The 20,335-nt window shown below is 38.0% G+C and overlaps 1 protein-coding gene across 1 annotated transcript in view; it reads left to right on the forward strand.

The window, feature by feature from the left end:
- The window catches only part of myo1d (myosin 1D), a 58,158-nt gene that overhangs the window by 36,284 nt on the left and 1,539 nt on the right, over positions 1 to 20,335 (forward strand). The window contains exons 17-21 of the mRNA XM_058406074.1: positions 1,235 to 1,458; positions 3,112 to 3,250; positions 3,356 to 3,460; positions 3,545 to 3,658; positions 7,123 to 7,277. Of these exons, the coding sequence (XP_058262057.1) occupies positions 1,235 to 1,458; positions 3,112 to 3,250; positions 3,356 to 3,460; positions 3,545 to 3,658; positions 7,123 to 7,277 (737 nt within the window). The remainder of the gene's footprint in view (positions 1 to 1,234; positions 1,459 to 3,111; positions 3,251 to 3,355; positions 3,461 to 3,544; positions 3,659 to 7,122; positions 7,278 to 20,335) is intronic.

Below are 20,335 nucleotides of genomic sequence, written 5' to 3' on the forward strand. Positions count from 1 at the left end.
GTTTCTGTTGTTGGAGTATATCTCTGAACTACGTGAAATGCTTTTCATTTAAAATGGAAAATCATAACTAGTCTATTCAATGTTTTGATGCTTACTGTAAATTCTGATGGGTTGAGGTTTCTGCTACTATTCTGGAAGACAAAATCCTTTTTATTCCAGTAATCATCACTGCTCATACTTTCAGAGCCTTATATATTATTAAGTAAAGCATTTTTCTCCATATATCCATGTAACGCTTTTTCAACATTTGGAATCTGAAATCTTTAAGTGTTTAAAAGCGCTTCAGGGTTTTCATACTGACAGGACAGTTCACAGTTACACTGAACAAATTTATTCATGGATCAACCTATATTAAATTAAAGGCAGAATTTCCCATAAAGTAAAATATGAAAGATCAACAAAAAGTAAATAAGTAAATGATGACCGGTTTATGTTACACTCTTAAATCTCTCCAGTGTAGTAATCGATTATGCATGGATCAGAATAAACAAGTACTTTTTTTTTGTAGTAATAGCCCATAAATCAGACTAAACAAGTACATTTATAAAAACAACTCTAGGACACTTTTGTAATGGTTTTTTGGATACTCTTCCAGAGCAGTTCACAGCATGGGCTTTAGTGCCTCAGGAAATCAGTAAAATGACCACATTAGTGGTCTGGTCTAATGACTTAAAAACAAAATCTAGCAAACACTTTTGGGTGCTTAGTTTCTTTTGGTTCTGTTTATTACTTATGTAATTATGCTTGGTATTAAAATGCTTTTGAAAATGCATATATAAAGCATAAAGATTTTGATGCTAGGTCGTCCAGTCATGCAGGCTCAGATATGAATATTTACTTTTCAGGCAATGGAGGAAATTAGTAAAAGGACCCATATGTCTCTATTCATACAAACATTCATTCAAGCACACAATTAGCTGCCCCGTGTAATGGAGTCATTGTGGACAGGAGGGAGAGCGTGGCGCTAACTTTACTGAGAGCTGAGCAGCTTAAACAGCTCCCTGGAGATCCATTACCCTGTATTGTTAATGCTCAAGTCAAGGACTATAGCAGTTCGGCCATCACCATTTGTTCTGTATGTAAATGCTCGTGTGAGCATGTGTGTGTGTGTGTTACTTTATTTTTGCAACCCTCACTATATATATAATGACTTTCTGACTGACTTTTATTGTAATAATCTGAAATTGTGTCTGTTTTCTGTTTCTTTCCATCGTTTCCTGTCATTTTCCTAAAGATATGGCGTGGCACTATTGCTAGAATGCGTTACCGTCGCATGCGGGCTGGACTCATTATTCTGCGAGCGTACCAGCGTTACAAGGTCAAGTCCTATATCCGAGAGGTGCACCGGCGCTTCCAAAACGTACGCAGCATGAAGGACCACGGCAAGCACGTGAAGTGGCCCACACCTCCCAAAGTACTGCGCAGGTTTGAGGAAGCGCTACGAAACATCTACAACAGGTCAGAGCCCCAGTAAACACCAAAGCTCATTATCTTTCATCCTCTATGTCTCATTGTCTCACATGCACACTGATGCACACGTTTCAGGAGCTGAATGGGAATCAGTGCACTGCTGCAGCGTAGGAGTCGGTTATGACTCTAGCTCACGGTTATGTCCTACTCCTGAGCAGTGATAATTAACAGCATGTTTATCTGTGACGCATGTTTTCTTTGTAGAGATATGGTGTGGTAATGATTTGACTCATACGGCGTGACATGATGTCATATGTTAGCCTCCACATTCACCCAGTCATTAGGCTGACCTCGGGCTTGTTTCTTTTACATTTCTGTGTGGAGAATACATAGAGATGAGTTTGTCCAAATCCAGATATCTGTATCTACACCCACACTTATAGCTGTACCTCCACCCACACTACACTATAGCTTTGTTTGGAGGTGTGAATCTCTATCTTACTCAATATATGATACAAAAAACATATCAGTGATTTATGTATATGAAAGAGTTCACTCATCCTGGTCCATTTTGGTACCTGTGCTTGTGGTGTTTGGTTTCCAAAGCTCATGACACACTTGATTAAAGATCTTAACGCATTAAATTTGCCTATAGGACAAATCTAAATAATATTACTACATATATGAATTTATTTCCAAAGACAAAATTGAAATAGAAAAACGGCATGTTTTGACAAGACTTTCAGCAAGTAGTTTTTATTTAGAACAATGGTACAAGCAGCCAAAATGCGCTCAGCATGTGTGTATACCCAGAGGGTGCAAAGCTGTCATCTGGCTTCTAGTTTTGATTTAACACTTTTTTGGTCATGGCATAATTCCATATGCGTTATTTTATTGCTAATGTTTTTGCAATAATTATACAATGTGGAAAATACAGAAGTAAAAGTAATGAGGTAGGAAATGTGGAAAATAGTACAAACCCATGAATAACACATAGCGTGTCTATAAAATATGATGATTCTTTTCAGTTTTATGCAGTACTCTGTTGGGTTGCCCATCTGAGAGTCTCACTGGTCTGTTATCCAGGGACGAATGGTTAGAATTGAAAGGATTTTCTAAGGAATTCACATCGTAATGAGCAGATGATTCGATTTGGAATGATTAGATTTTGGAATTAGTTCAAACAGGGGCAAGGTAACAGCAAGGTCAAATCAGTGCAATAGTTTATCTTCAATAGATTCTTTCTGTTTTATATTATAAGAGAAATTTAAATAAGATACACATTTCTTACAGAAAGGACTAGACTTGTTGGCAGCGGAGGCATACCTGTCAACTACTTGTCTGCTATTTCACCCCCAAATGTTTCATTTATGTGCTATATTTTGAACTATATTTTGAGCTATATTTTGAACAAAGCACCGTAATTATAATTATTGATGTATATTGATGATATTGACTTCCTGTAATGTTTCTGTTAAAAGCCTTTTAGACTGTAATTTTGTGTAGGTTTTACATGAGAATAAATAAAATGAAATGAAATAAAATAAAATAAAATAAAATAAAATAAAATAAAATAAAATAAAATAAAATAATTTGGCAATAATTGTCAGTAGGCAAAAGTTCCTGAAGGACACTAATATATAATATACCTGCTGTTGAGAGTAAAATGTCTTTGTTTATTTGTATGTGTTTCTGATGAAGGTGGTGGGCCTGGACCATCATTAAAAACCTGTCTCCAGAGGAGATGTTACAGGTCAGGGCTAAAGTGGCCACGCTGGAGTGCCTGAAGGGTCAGAGGGCAGATCTCGGCCTGCAGAGAGCCTGGGAGGGCAATTACCTGGTCAGTGTTATACTGATGAAGGAATTTAATAAGAAAGAGCAACAACTGAATTGAATAGCAAATGAATTTTGTTTCCCCTCTTCCACTCTGTGTGCTGATGCTCAGAAGCGGGATAGTCCTGAGGCAGCATCTTCCTTCACCTTGGTGTCCAGTGACCTGCAGAGGAAAGACAAGTTCATGAGAGTCCTTTTCTCCTGCAACGTTCGCAAGGTACAACACACCTTTACATCATGTGCTTGTATTTGTACTTGTCTTTTCTACGTTCTTATATCATTTTAAATATTGCTTCTGTAGATCAATCACTTCAATAAGGCAGAGAACCGAGCAGTGCTAATCACCGATCGTCACCTCTACAAGATGGACCCTCTGAAACAGTACAAGCCCATGAAGAGCATCCCTCTGTACAACGTATGTGTCTCCTTCCAGCCTCTTTTCATTTATTGTACACTCTGCTCATTTCACCCTTGGATTTAAACTGGAAGGCTGTATTGGTCAAAATCCAGATATCTGTACACTACACATGGAGTTAATCCATTTCTCAGATAATTTGATACACATACTGTTAGTACACAACAAACGGTTTGATACACTTCAGTTCAGTACTAATCCAATGTGATTCCTTTTAGCACCAATGCAGATTATTTCAGGCCCAATCTAAAATGATTCACTTGCGTGAAATTTCACCCCGAGATTGTCTTCAGGACAGAGGACTTTATGCTTTCTGGGTTTCCTAGTGACTTGAAAAGCTGCAAAATGTATTTACTTCAAGAGAGAAAAAAGACAGACACTCTATAACTGCTTTAACATACATTTTAACATTAAACTTAACAGTAAACTGATCAGTTTATAATCATTATATTGTATAAAACTGTATCAGTGTTGAACCACTCCCTTATTATTTAGATCCAGATCTTATGGCTCTATTGTATTGTAGATTGTTGATTTATTTTTTTCTGATGTGAATCCTTTATTTTTACATCCCTACCTATAATGCATCTGTTTTGTCTTAATTTTCAAGGAATAACAGTTTTGGAAAAAAAAAAAAAAAGTTTAGCATAACATTGCCCAGTTTTGTGTGTTATTAAATTGTCCGTCATGCTTCAAGCAAGCGCTCGAGTTGAGCCCTTTGCCTGTGTTGCAGATTAGCCGTCGCTAAACAGGCTTAAACCTGAACGGTTGACCTCCACACAGCAGCATTCCCCCTGACTTTAAATCAAAAGACACCATCACCCAGTCAGCTCCAGATAGGTGTGAAGTCCTGAGTTACAGCTGAAGTGAAATAGGGAGAGCTGTAACCTGCAGTTCTAATCCATCTGTAGTGTGTGGTGCGGCTGTCTCAGAGCTGCAGTGGGCTCCAGGCCATATTTCTTGCAGAGCTCTATAATACTGGGCTGTCGGTGAAGGAGGGGGGTTTGGCTCCTGTTCTTAGCACAGAGTATATCTACAGGCTGTGTATTCGACCTTATGTCCTGTAGACAAAACCCTAACAAAAATATTCACCAGACTGAATGGGGGAAAAAATTGTACACTTGTAAATTCCGTTTGCATTATTTTTTTATTTTATTTTAAAAATAATCAGCAGAGACAAACTCGATTTGATTGAATTGTAATGGATCAGTTAATCACTGTATTTAGCAGGATGATATGTACATATGGCTGCTGTTTAATAACCTGAAGATTAGTTATCTGAGAGAATCACTTAATGGTTCCTGAATAGGGAAAACTTCTGCCCCAACTAACCATTTCCTGACCCCATATTTATTTATTGCTCCACTGAGGACCATGGCTCTGTGCAATGATACTATCACAGTACCGGTGTTTTAGGATGATTTATGGTGATTTGTGATGCTTAAGGATTAAGCCTCCTTGACACCATATCATATAATGAGATGGAGAAAGGAAAACCCATAGCGATATTAACAACAATCTCGACTGTAGTCCCTCCCTCGCCCCTCACCCTCCAGCATTCCACCCTGTTCCTCTCCATCCGTTTTTCCTCTCTGCTGTTGTCATGCCAACATCCCAGGAGATGGGGTTGTCATGACGACGGAGTGGGAAGAGAAATCAGCTGACGTCTGGTAGCGTTTAGGCATGTGCACAGATTTGCCTCCTCTGTGTTTTCCTTCTGCTCTTTCTTAAATCTGTCTCTTTGTCTTTTCGCTCCCCCTTTGTTTGACTTATTTGTTTATTATAGCTTCTGCTAATCTCTTGATTTTTTTTTTTTTTTTTGCATCCTGTTTTACTGGTTGCTTAATTTGGAAAGATCATAAACATCAACTGGAGCTGATAACTGTGTATTTATAAGTCGAGGTAATTTTTAGAAATAATACTGATGATTGAAAAAGATTATAGATAAACCGAAGGAGTTGAGATGAAAATGATTTGATAGATTTAGGATCTTTGCGCTCTCTTTCATTCTCTCTCTCTCTCTCTCTCTCTCTCTCTCTCTCTTTTCTCTCATAAACACACAGAGGAAGAGAGTCAGAGGGAGTCAATTGTTATGTAACACATTTTCAAGAATGGACGAGGGAGGGAGAGTGAGGTTGCTGATCTCTACTGCCATTACTGCAATGCTTATTACTGGCAGTACAGGACAAGAATAGTCCAGGCTGCTCAGCAGTTCTTCCCGCTCCTCTGCCCCATAACATTTGCTTGGAATTGCCTTGCTTGACATCCAGTATGTAATGAATCCAGTGTAGTCACAGCGGCTACATGCAGAACACATGAGCATTTTTTTTTTTAACTAACACACTATGCATATCGACCGCTCTGTTTGATATCATCTAACAGTACCGTCTCAGCTGAAACAAAGTCTAAATGGTGTTTAAATTATGGTGTGGTGTTCCTGCTTGCTTAGTCATAGTGAATTTGATCCGTTGCAATGTCCATTAGGTTGTTTTCCCACCTGGGCTTATTCTCAAGGCCTCACACTAAATTCAAGAGACAGAGTGATTGAAAAGTTAACAGGAAGTCTGCTAAACACTTCACTTTGAACTAAACACCAACCTAGCTTTACACTGTCCATCTCAGAATATATATTTACACCTCATGCCATACAGTTTCACTACACAACACTTCCAGATTCTATGATATACGATTAAGTATGGCAAGACTGCTCTGTTTGTTGTTTTTACTGAATAATTTATGGTAGTTACTGTATAATAATGTGCCTTACGATGAATATCTCATCGTAAAAATATGAGATTTTAAGGCATTAATGGAAATCTCGATCTATCTAGCGCATCTGTTACTCATGAACTATTACCCAGAGCTAGAATTCTGACACATTGACATGTACTGAGACATGAACCAAAACCCATTGTTTGAAGCCTGCTTGTAATGAAAGTCTAAAAGCAGTTCCTGAACATTTAATAAATATTTTCATAAAACAAAGTTTTTTGCAGAACATTTCCATGAATAATTTAGTCTTATGATGTATGTCCCGCGTCGGAAAGTGAAATAATACAATGAAAATAAATAAGGTAAGACATTCTCGCATGTCTGTCTCATCTTTTATTTAACGGTAAATGTACATGCAAACAGTGCTGAATTTTTCTGATATGTTTGCATGTTTTAATATTTAATAACTGGCCATTGTTACTGAGTTTTTAATAATCAGGTTTTCTGCTTTTTGCTCAAGCACAAGGTAATAACGTCAAAATTATTGTCTGCAGTAATCATGTCTAACTGCCACATGTGCAGTTGATAAATCCCTGGACTATTCTATTCTAAGTGACTAGTCTTATGTTTGTCCCTGATAAGTGTGACTCCTGAAAGCTGCTGCACTTCCACATTCAGGGAAAACAACAATAATGCTCATTAGACTGTACTCTGTATTCACCCTCCCTCTCCCCCTGCTCTTGTTCTCCCAGGTGACGGGCATGAGTGTGTCCCCAGGGAAGGACCAGCTAGTGGTCTTCCACACCAAGGACAACCGGGACCTGATCGTGTGTCTACAGGGCATGGTGCCAGCGGGCGAGAGCCGCATCGGCGAGTTGGTTGGAACCCTGCTCAGCCATTTCAAAAGGTAAAGCCAATGCACAATGGCACGCATGTCAGCTTCTCAGCCTATTTACACAGCAATGACATCCTCACACTTCTATCCTCACTGATATGCAGCACACCGAAGTGAATTATGATCCATGAGGTTTACAGAGAAATATTGCAAATAGCACGGCTCTTTATTGAGACAGTGATTAGAGTAGAGTTCAGCTGAGGCAGTGCGAGGGGGAGTGTGACATATGAATTGATTTTTTTTTTCCGCAAAATAGGCAATCAGAGATGTCACCAAATATAAATACACTATTCAGACTTTAGACAGCTTGCCAGAAATCTGGTTGAGACTGGGATTCTGGGAATGCAAGAAAAGTCACACTTTTCTTTTGCAGGACAAAGAATGAATTAATTATTAATAATGTGAATAAAATGAATTTATTAATATGAACATGAGTTGCTGCATGATTCTTTTACAAGCTTCATTCATTCATCCCTGCTCTTTGCCTGCTCAGGGTTGAAATGGTTTAGGTCACTAGATTGATTGATTATATTTTAAAAAAAAATAGGATCAGTCATAATTGCGTAAACTGGATTAAAAACTAATATCATGCCCAGCTACTATGAATCTGAGATTGAGGAAGTGTCAGAGCAGAAATTCACACACATTTCATATTTAATTAAACAACTATTCTAGTTATTGTCACTCCTTGGCTTTAAATCTAAATACAGATAAGAATATTGTAAGCACTAAATACAGATAATACCATTGCATTCAACCCCTAGAGGACTTGTTTGTTCCAAATTTCCCCACAAGAATAGGAATGTCTCACAGTTTTGTCCTTGTGGGAACATTTGGCTTGTCCCCATGAGGAAAACAAACAGCTTGTCTACCAGAACTGCAAATTTTATTTAAAAATTAAAAGAGCCCAAAGAGTTCTGTTTGGTTAATGAGGTTAAAGTAAAAAGGTTTAGGTTTCTGTTTAGGCAGAGTATTAATTAGCTGTATTTATAGTTATATAGGTCACAAAAATAATAGCCCAGACTTGTATGTGTGTATATGTGTGTGCCTGTGTGTAGAGGAGGGGGAACATCAGCTCACAGGACACTTTAGGACACGGTGATGAGTATGAGGTCAAAAAGCTGCTTAGATGCACTCATGCACAAACACACAAATAGAAAAAAAGCACTAGCTTAATGCTCATTATGCTCACCTTTATGTCACCTCTTATGAAAATAATATTGCAACACTTCCTGTGAACGTAAAGATTAACCAAATGAACTAGGAATCACCTCACAGTAATACCTACACTGTGTGGTCCACTCTTTAATTGTCAGAGGACAGAACGTCAGGCATTTACATTGTTAATGAATTTCATAAATCATTCAAAGAACATTCACTCCGCAAAAAGTGACATCTTACCAAGTAATATCTTGAATCTAGTCAGATTTATCTACTATTTCTCATTGTAAAAATTGTAATTAACCAAATAAAAGAGTATTAAGCTGTAAATTATCTTATTCTAGTGGCAGATAATTTTGCTCTTTCAAAAACATTCAAAAACTAGCAAAATTATCTGCTTATAGAACAAGAATATTTTGAGCTTTAAAATAGTAAAATATCTCTAGAAATAGACTTGCTGATCTCATTGGTTTATTGTATTCTGATAATAAGAAATAAATCAAGATATTATCTTTTTTTTTGTCATGCTTTAAGACCTTAGGATATTGTTGATGATAGTATATTTATGGATATTTCCAGTCTAATTCCAGTCAAAGCTGAGAAAATTCTTGTTCTGTAACTGACTCTCTCTACAGTTCCAGAAAAGGAGAGCTTTGTTTTGTTAGCAAACACTAATAGCTACAGTATATTCCGTCTGATTTAAATCCTCCACGGCGCTGGCAGTAAGTGTACACCATGTTTATAAAACCCAGTATCTGTTCAGCAGAAGTCGAATGGTGTTGGCTTTTCTTTACACACAGGACAGAGGACAGCTGAGAGATGTGCATATATGTTTAGTGAACCTGATCAAATGGTGTGGATCAGTGGTTAAGGCTGTGGTGTTGTGATTAAAAGCCTCATTCCACCTATCATCTACTGTTTCTACTGGCTCTAGAGCGAGTACTCTATCTCTCTATTCCAGTTCTCCTGTATTATGGTTGACCTCTTTCACAAAACAAAAATTTAGCATTGGCGTTTATATATGTCTGATCATGTCCCTCATTTCCCCCAGAAACTGATCCAAACATTTTCTAAAGATATTGCACAAATTGTCATATTATTATTACATCATTAATTTATTCCTAATAAAATCAAGATATTGTTGCATATCCGATTATAAATTTTATGGCGGTTTATAGGATTGCACATCTTGGATTACCTTTCTTTTCCATCTCTAACAGCTCCTAGTGAAGATATGTAGGTGATAAAAACAAATGGACTGGATGTGATTGCCGGAGGTGTTAAAAAAGGTGGTGTGATTTTAGGTGCAGATTCGAATAGCAAAGTGTATCTTTGCTGTGAAATGCTTCAGAAACATGAACATGAACATAAATAAACATGTTATTTCTATAGCAACAATTAATTCACTGACCCTTATATGGCAGATGAGCCACATAATTTAAGCCTAATAATAAACACATTAGAAGCAAAAACAAAAGAAGCCTTCTGTAAAACGATGCTTTTGTGGATGTTCCACAATATTAAATTGTAACTTTAAGGAGATCAAAAAGTCTATCACGTATGAACTTGTCCTGGATTTTCCTATAAATGTTGTCTCATACAGTGTTTTTTTCCTTACTAAATACATATTAGATTTATCTCCTCTTTTTGCTCCCCTTTATCAGTCTTACCTGGAGACTTACCCAGTCTTAAACACAGACTGAATGTGTCCAGTGTGGAAAACACCTTCATAACACCACTGTGCTAATGACCAGTGGTAAGAAGGCCTCTCTGTGCTGGTGTCTATTGGAGTAATGATGATACATATGCTGAGCAAAAGGCTCTGTTCAGAGACTACATGCTGCTCCCTGTAGATACATAATTAACCTTTAGCTCTCCTTCACCACCTTCACAGCAGCCTTAGCCTATTTAGCAAAGCCTACAAAGCAGCTATGTCCTCTGTCCCTGTAGCACACACTGTCCTGGTCGTATGTATGTGATATACGTGCTTTGTGTTCTCTAACCTAGTTCTCGTCTTATACCAGGATTAATTGTAGGCCTGTGGAATGAATGCTGATTATTCCTAAGCGGTGGAGTCCACAGTCTTTGATTTGGTGCTGAGCTAACAAAATGCTGAATAACTGCAAGCAGAATGGTGTTTTTAATTTGCGATGAATAGATGCTAAAGCGTCCTATCTAACCCAGATCATCCTGAATGAAAGACTGTGGGAGGAAGAACATAACCCTCTTATCTCTAGTGATGCCACACTGTCATCTCTGATAGCACTCCCTGCTCTGTACAAAAATAGTGGATTATATTTTTGCCATCATTTCTCATGTTTTCCTTTTTTTGTCACCATCCTCACTTTTCCTCTCTCCTGCTCACACTTCCTTTGCTTTCTCTCCTCTTCCTACCGGTAGAAATAAATTATTTAGTGCTGCTGCAGCTCTATGTTTAGCTAGATGCTCAGCATTGAGATGTGCACCATGAAAGATGTACTGCAGCTTTCTTGCACTCTCTCTCTCTCTCTCTCACACACACACACACACACACACGCAACATAACACTGCATTATTCACGAAAGACTTGAGTAACCTGTCAGATATTACTAAGTAAAAAATATAGGAGACTATACACTATTCTGTCAACTACTTTTCATATGAAATCTTGACTTGAAGCTGAGGTGAAACACTTTTGACTCTTTTGACTGTGTTACTGCAGTCAGTAAAGTTTTTCAAGTATATTGTTTGTCTCTGCAACTTTTTCCAGAGTGAGAAAATCCTGCTGCGGGATACCAACTGTGTTGAATCTGTTTAAGTGCGTGTTTAAACTGGGCTGTTCACAAAACTCTTCGGTTTCTGTTCCTCTCAGCTCCCACGCTCAGACATCTGAATGAGAACCCAGTCCCCATTGATATCTGGCACTAAATCTAAATGCTTGTAAGAAGCCAATTTACCACAGGAATTCATTAGCGCTGTATTATTGTAACACTTTATGTGAAATCATGAATCATGTTATAAGAGCATTCCAGTCTCAGTTTTTCCTCCAGTTGCATTTTTAAAGATGTTTTTGCAGGACCTTAGGATTCAAAAATGGGTCAAACACTAAAACTCCTAGGCAGTAGGCCAACAAATGGATCATCTTGACCTCAGACACACTAGCCACTTAGTTATGAAAAAAACTTGCCAATTACAGTGTCATGAGCTATCCATGTCCATGTGTACAAACAGCAATGAGATATTCATTGCAAGCTATATTGATTCATTCATTCAGCTTCAGTAACTGCTTTATTCTGGTCAGGATTGCAGTTGATCCAGAGCAAATCTGTGACTACACCCTGAATGAGAGTCCTGGCAATCCAACAGTTGGCACTATGCACACATACATACATTCACACACTTATGCACCGCAAATTTTTTGGAGGTTGGAGGAAAATGGTGAACCCAGACAAAGTCTATGCAGACAGAAGAAGTTAAATTGAATTCTCCATACAGACAGAAACCAGAGCTTGGGCTCGAACCCCAGAGCCTGGAGCTGTTAAGGGGTAGTTCTACCAAATGTGTCACTCTGACACCCCAAGGTGTGTTTACTAGATTAGTTAAGGGGTTCTTGGCATTTCATGACATTTCTAGCTAGAAGTCTGAACAAATCATTGTAAAGCTTAATTTTCCATGGTCTGGATTTTTCATGCGCTGGTGTTGGTGCAGGTTTTCATTCCAGCCAAGCAGAAAACAAGCACCTGATTATACCAGTGAATTCAGGTGTTTCTCGTGCTTGAATCAAATGAAAACCAGTTGCAGATAAGATTGGACAACTGTATTAAGCTATAACTAGATGTGTGGTTATCAAGTGTAAAATCTACCAACATTACCAACAAAATAGATATTAAAGAGGTTTGATGTAGTTTGATGTAGTGTGATGTAGTTTGATGTGATGTGATTTCTCAGCAGCTGAGGATTTTTAGATGGAAATTACATGGCATTTTTTCAGCAGACACTACATAGCCAGTATATAGACACAATTGCACTGTAGCATTATTAATCTAAATCTAGAACACTCTATACCTGAGTTTGTTTATCACACCATGTGCCTGCGATTTCTTGGATGTTGTGGGTTGGTAATATTTTAAACACAGTGTTAGTTTGACAGCAGACAAGCTTCAATACCCAGTAAACCATTTGTTTGCATTTATCTAGATGTTCTTAGTTGTCTGACTCGAGTAATAACTCTGTGTTGATTGAATTGACCAACTGATTGTCTTCCCTGTTCAGTACTCCTGGATTGCTGGCAGGAAAAAAACAAATTTATCAAAGGTACTTAGTTACTGTATAGATCAACGAAGATGCACAGTCATGGATGTGGTGCACCAGACCTGGTGTCTGATCTGTCTGATCTGTCTGATCTGTCTACCTGCCTCACACTTTATTATGTCCCAGTCTCTCTCTCTGCCGTACCAGTGCCTCTCTCACTGTTGAATTGGCAGACTCATGCTCCATTGCTCTTTATTTCTGTCCACCCAGGCTTTGATCATGTTTAATACAGTTATTACTCTGCTTTACACCCCCCCCCCTTCTGTTTTAATGCTGAAAATGAGCCTCTCTCTAGCCTGTAATAATAAAAAGACTTTAGAAAAAAAAAAAAAACTTTAAAGCATTGTGTTCTGCATAGATATTATGCATCCTTTTATGCAATACTATATCTGCTTGAAGAAGAAATGTGAGTAGAAGCTAACAGTATGCTTGCTTGTCTTTTATTTTAACCACTCTAGCAGTGACCAATGCGCATGAACATCTCTTCATCATCTCTAACATTTTACAGGTTAGAATAGAAACCTTCTAGTCATTAATTAGTGGTTGGTCATTCACTGTGTCAGTCAGATGTCAACATACGCAATTCATAGCCAATTCTTGTTCATATTGAGGGAAGCAGCTACCAGATTTCAGCTAAAAGACTTTAGCTAGAAGTCTTCACTAGTTCTAATAATTGTCCCTTTCAACCAGTTCTACCACTGCTATTTGCCTAAAGTTTACAAAGCTATGAAGGAGGGTTTGCCATCAAGGATTCTGAATATTAGACACATTTTTTTATATATATTTTTAACATTCTTAGCTTCCTATATGGAATCATTTCTGTATAGAATCGTACAACTGGATATTTCTTTCTCAGAACTGAGAAATAAGAATAAATACTAAGAAAAAGGAATATACTGTATCTGCTTTACAGAATCCTGGTAAATCTTCGTAAAGAGGCTTCATAGATTTGTAACTTTTAGGAGAAATAGCAATTGTAGGAGTGATCGGAAAGGAGAACTCATCTGAAAATATGCCATCGATATTTTTATGCTAAGCCATTTGTCAGTGGCATGATTATTGACTTAAACTATATCTCAAATCCATATTATGAGCTTAATTAATCATGAATATTTATTCTATAACAACAGTACATAAGACGTTTGTTCAATTTATATGCTGCTTGGCAGGGTAAGAACAATAAAATCCTGCAGTTTATTCATAAATTGTCTAGAATAGCACATAACCATGTAAATAGGAATGGTTTCTACAGGTCTGCTCATGAGGTCGACTCACCTTATATCACACTGTTTATGTTGGTACTGTACCATGTGGATGTTTACAGTAGCTTAATTTTTGTATTATTGTATTACATGATTTAGAATTCTGTTACAAAAAGCATGAAATTGTGTTGATAAAAAAAATTCTTATCAGTGAAAAAATCTGTGTTATTTTAAAATCTGTTTGGCAGAAATATAAGCTTGGCCTTGTAGTTTCCTTTCAGAGCAGATATAATAGGAAATTGCTAACCTAGAGGGCAGAATTGGCAGGGCTTTATAAACTACCTTACTGATGCATTTTTGGCTTTTTATTTCTCAACATTTCTGTCTATGGCACCTTCAGAGGTGATGCAGTGTTGTGTTTCCACAGTGATGGTGTGTGTGTGATTGTGTGTGTGATTGTGTGTGTAAACATGACTCCTGTACTGTGGTGTTCATGTGTGTGCGTGTGTGCATGTGCCAGTAAAAGTGTGTCATCAGCATGCTGGCCTAAGCCCAGGTCTCCTTGAGCAAGGTCATTCTTTGTGCTGAATCCCAAACACAAACTCCAAAGAGTTATGCTCCTTGTTATGCTCCTTCTCCCCTTGTCTTTCTCTTTCTCTCTCCCTCCCCCTCCATCTTTTACTCACTTCCTTCATCCTTTCCATCTTACCACCCCTCCCCCGTTTCCCCTCTTCTCCTTGCCTGGTTTCTTCCTCTACCTCACACCCTCCTCCTCTCTTGCACTCTCTCACCCCACCTCTCCGGTTCTTCTGCAGATGCAGTTCCCATAGCAACCAGTCAATCCATGCTCGGCTGATATTATTCCATTAGTAAGCTACCCAGGCAAAGAATGCTAATGGCACATCGTGTGTGTGTGTGTGTCTTTAAATAATTCAGTTTTTATATAATCAGCTAATTGCATGGCCTGTAATGTAAATATGTGTTTGAATGGCCAATTGTGTTTAGGCTGCAATTCTTACAAAGCTTGATTTAGGTCAGAGTGGTTTTCCCTGCATTAAGCTGATCTCACTGTCTCAACATATTGGTGCAGAACAACGCATTAGTCTTCTTTGGTTGCTCACATGCAGTGACCCCTGTATTTTTCTTTATTTCTTGAAAATGTCATGATTTCAATTGACATATGGTCTGTGTGTGTGTGGAGCAGGCACTTGTTAAAGCATTAGTGCAGCAGGTTTAGCACATGTGTATATGAGTGTCTGAATATGACCTACTTTCTCTAACCCCTTTATCAGTACACCTCTACTCTTTTCTCCCTCATGCCCTGTGTGCAGACCAGCCACAGACAGAAACACAGCGCTGTTAGCCCACTACACAGTCAGCGCTCGTGCAACATGCATTCATCTTTTCCTTGTATGTGTGTATCTAACAAGGCAGCTGTTGCCAGCCTCATGCCTTTTCCTTATCCCTTTGAGCCCTCCATATCACACTAGCACTGACATTAATTAACACTTCTCCTGCTGTCTGGTTTTGCCTCCTACTCCATCCATCCTTGCATTTTATTCCAGCACCAGTCTAAGCCACCAACCATTAATCAGTGGTGAATCTCGTTAGCATAGATGAAGTGAATTCTGACGTTAGTGAATGGATGTTAGAACAGAGAGAGCCCGAGCTGTTAGTCATAAATGAATTCAGACTGACGTGTTAATACAGACACTCCTCTCTCACCTATCCTTAGTAATTTCTTTAACCTATTCCAGCATATCAAGTAATCCACAGGCATTTTTGAACCTGAACACTAATCTACCTACCTGTCTATAGCGAATCTGCCATTACCTTGGATAATAATATTGGCATGTTTTCTTTTACTGAAAAAGAAAGACCAGAAAACACTTTTTAAAGTCACTATTAATAAAGGTCTAATGGCAGTTGTTGAGGCAGTCTATAAACCTTTAGGCAAAACACTCCATATATCCAGTGTTTGGTTTTTAATACCAGTTTCCTTGTCAGTGTCCTCCGGGCTCCCACCTCTCAAAAGCATGCCAGTGGGTGTCTTGGCTACACAATGATGACCATAGTTGTGAATGAGTGTTTGAATATGTGTGATTTCCTGCAGTGGACTGGCATAGTGTCCAGGTTTGGAAAGCATTTACATTTTGTACCATTGTGTACATATTGTGAGCAATGTGATAAATCACTGCATACTAGCAAAGTAGGTCCTACATCTGCTGGAGCAGTTCAAGAAAGTGGGGAGGTCTAGAAAGCTCACATTAAAGAGAAGAGTGTTATCAAGAGAGTGGAATAAGGCTAACTGCTTTATATATTATAATAATAATAATAATACAAATAATAATAATAATAATAATAATAATAATAATAATAATAATAATAATTATTATTATTATTATTATTATTATTATTATTATTATTATTACTAGTAGTAGTAGTAGTATCCATCCATCCATCCATCCATCCATTTATCCATCTATACAGACAGACAGACAGACATCTGTCTAAATTATGAAGATCTACATGTCTTTTTAATGTCTCTCATCCTCAAACTGTTATTGTTACAATAAGCAGCTTAGATTTGCATAATTTATTTACATATTTTTTTTGACACTGTTATTTTAATTTTGTAAATATCTGATTTGCTGGTTATAAGTATAAAATCTCTACAATATCTTAATTTCAGAATTGTCTTAGATCATGGTTCTAAATTTAAAAATGAAAAGAAAATGTAAATTAATACATTGATTTTTGCACATTGTTAGGATTGCGGTGTGTATGAGCTTTGAGTGAAGGTAAACACGAGAAAATGATTTTTAATTGTAATCTCTCTCCTCTACTAATATGGAGAATAGAACAGAAAATATTCTGAAACATTCCTTTAAACACACCAACATAAAACCTCTAACCTTACAGCACAGTAGATGTTTTATTAATTGACGCTGTTAATGGACGTTATTATGACTGGACATCAGTTGTGGGAGGATGTACATGTGCTCTTTTTTAGGGGGGCATGTGTCCCATTGTGCTGGGAATTGTTAGGAACAGATTGTCTTGTGGACAGGTGTGTGTGTTCTAGTTTTAAGAAAAAACACACTTCAATTGAATCTACTCACAGGTTAAATCCCATCAGTGTGTATTTAAAAGCTTGCGTGTAGATAATTCACCTCACCTCGTTAATGTAGCTGTGTTCACACAGAGCTATGATTTAACCTCTCCAGATAATTAGTAATTATCCCTTTAAAGCACACATGCTCGGTTTGGCGTATTTGCAGGCTCCGTATATGTATAACGCGGATGCACACAGTACCCGCTGACTCCGAGATCTTCTATAGAGCGCACAATTGACGTTCTGCTGTGATTTTGTTTTTGCGTATCTGTGCATTGCTTTACTGCACAGCTCTCTCTGTCATTGTCTCAAAATTCCTCTCTCTTTTGTCTGTGTCCTTCATGCCCTTTTGTTGTTAAGCTGTTTTCTCTATGCCTCGAAATGACCTACTTGCTAATCTTCTTAATAGTTTATCTTCTTGCTTTTTCCCCTTGGTTCTTCTTTTTTTTTCTTTTTTTTTTTTTTTGAGAGAGAGAGATTTGAGTGAGAGAGAATATCAAAGAATGCTACACTCCCCCCCCATATTTGTGTTTATCGTCCATGATGCTAATGACTTTGAAGGTGATGGTCTGTATCTATGGATAAAGTGCACTTGTTAGCACAAAATAAATCAATTCATTAGCAGTTGCTGTATAGCAGTTTTTATAAAGTGTTGAGTTTTGTTTAATATGAAATTATAACACAACAAATAAATCAGATTTATGGAGCCTTAAACAAAATTTACTCATAATTACCTTTACATCCAAGTTGTGAATTAGAGACAATAGTAAACCTTAGCCAAACTACATCAGAGAGAAGGGGAGAGAGAGAGAGAGAGAGAGAGAGAGAGAGAGAGAGAGAGAGACATGTGTGTGAAGAGAGTGTGTGCTGCACCCATGTGAGCAACAGACTGACCCAAAAAAAAGAGAGAAAACTCAAGAAAATATTCTGTGCCAGGAGTTAGGGAGCCTTTCTTCTAAAGAAGAATGAATGAAATGAAGGATGGTGTGTAGCTGCTCCCCAACTCCCATGAAGCACCATACTTTTCTTTCTGAAGTGGAGGGGCAAATTAGCCTGAAGCATATCTGCTATATTTGGAGAGCAGAGAGAGAGAAAGAGAGTGAGAGCATTTATCTTCTCCCCATGTCTTCCCTTTTTTCTCCTAGTTTCCCAAGTAAACCTAGTCTCCCTCGGATTGGATGCCGATAACCCCACAGGCACAGTCAGAAAGTATTGATCAGAGGCGGCTGGTGTTTTTAGGCTGTCTACAGCTCAGCAGCATATGCTGGTGTGTTAGTAAAAGATGAAGGCCAGGCCAGGAGTCTTTTTAGCCAGTGTGAGATCGTTTTTTTACTTTTATTTCCATAGAAAGTGTCCTGGAGTAGCATCATCCTTAAACCTCCCACTGATGAAGAGATATACTCTTTCTCTCTCTCTCTCTCTCTCTCTCTCTCTCTCTCACTCTCTCTCTCTCTTTCTGTTTCCCTTTTTGGTCTTATTGAACCACTGAAGGACACAGGCATGGGGAGAAAAAGAGAACTGGAAAGAATTGATTTTCCAGTGGGCCATGTGTTGTGCTTTGCTCCTGTTCCCCTAGTGACCAAGTCTGGTACAGAGGAGATGACTCTTGAGTGGGCAGTTCACAACCTTTCTTCCGTTTTGATTTGTAGACATCTCTGTTGCTAATTATCTGTCCTGCTGTTCAATTCTAGGGTTTGGCATCAGTGACCTTAAGAAATAATAGATGCCACTGTAGTCAATCGGAAATATCAGATTTCAAAGATCACAAAACCACTGAGCTGCTGCTGTGGATTCAGTCCTCCTACTTGAGGTTGGAGCATTCCTTGAAACATGGATCATACATGAATCTTTTTTTTTTATAGAAGGGAAGGTTTCTAGCTCAGAAAACAGTTTTCATAAAGGAACAAACCAAAAACCCTTTTAAAGGTAATGGATAAAATCTCTATTTGTAAATGTACTGTTGTAACAAACACAGGCTTTGACTATTTGACACTCTGAATATGATGCTTTCAGAAATCAGCAATTAATGTGCTTGCAGTTGATCGTAAACCTGAAATGCCTGGAAATGGACAGACTTTAGAATGTAGGATTGACATTCTTAAATATCCATTATAGTTAAGAAATGTATAATGATGGCTAAAAAGGAGCATGGAGGCACAGCAGGCAGTGTTGCTCCATCACAGCTCTATGGTCCCAGGTTTAATTGCTACATGGTCCCAGGTTTGTTGTGTTTCCTCCGTTTCCATTTAGTGTGTGTGTGTGTGCGCATGGACTGTTATCTATTGTGTATTCCCAACGCACACCTAGTGTTCCAAAGATAGGATCCGGATCCACAATGACCATGACCAGTATAAAGTGGTTACTGATGATGAATGAATGGCATCAAACTTTTTTTAATGGAATGGAACATTTGGGAGTGAGTGGAAGCAAAGCAGGACTTTTTAGTGACCAGCAAGCGATCCACACATGCGTTTGCTGAGAAATATTTAAAAAATCTAAAATATTGAAAAAATGGCTTTGGTGGTTCAAATATGGCATTGGCATTCTGTTTTTCCCACTGGAATGCCTTTGAGCTCTACAGACTGCACTCAAAATAAAATTAAACAACTTCTTTGGTTTTGTTTGTTCTTCTTCCTGCATATTGAAATGAAGCATCAGTTTTGTGGATTTCAAATGATTGCATTACTGTCACTGGTCAAGCTGCTAGAGAGCATGGCAGTTGATGTTTTACATAATATTGGAAACCATTCAAATCTGCCATTTCTTTATATTCTTGTTTTATGAATCAAAGAAGTTCACTTTTCTGTATTTTATAAGAGGTGAAGAATGTTTCCTTTGCTGTAAGAGAAGAGCATCATAGAATAGTTGGCTATCAGAAGTGAATGCACACACACACACACACACACACACACACATAGAGGAGTTTATTGGGTTGCCAGAGAGACAAGAGCTACAGCAACCTGGCTTGCATTGTAACTTGGGTAGATGTGGGCGGAATTGCAGAGTTATTGTTGAGGGTATGTTTCACGAGGGGGTTTTCTTGTAAAAGCTTCCCTGTGAAGGTCATCCCCCTATTTAGCAGATTATCTAATCCACAGAGATGATCTTGTATCCACGCTTAAGCTTATTTAATAGTCCCCTGCTTTTTACAAGTTCTAAGTCTCTTTTAAGGAAATTGGTTTTGTCTTGTTTCTTCATTAACATGACTACATTGGACTATATAACATGACTACATTGGTAATGGTATTATGGTTGTATGGAAGAGGAAGCAAGTAAATGGCTGTGTACTTGAGGGGATTTAA

Source organism: Hemibagrus wyckioides, linkage group LG13 (genome assembly GCF_019097595.1).
Source record: "Hemibagrus wyckioides isolate EC202008001 linkage group LG13, SWU_Hwy_1.0, whole genome shotgun sequence".
Classification (NCBI taxonomy): Eukaryota; Metazoa; Chordata; class Actinopteri; order Siluriformes; family Bagridae; genus Hemibagrus; species Hemibagrus wyckioides.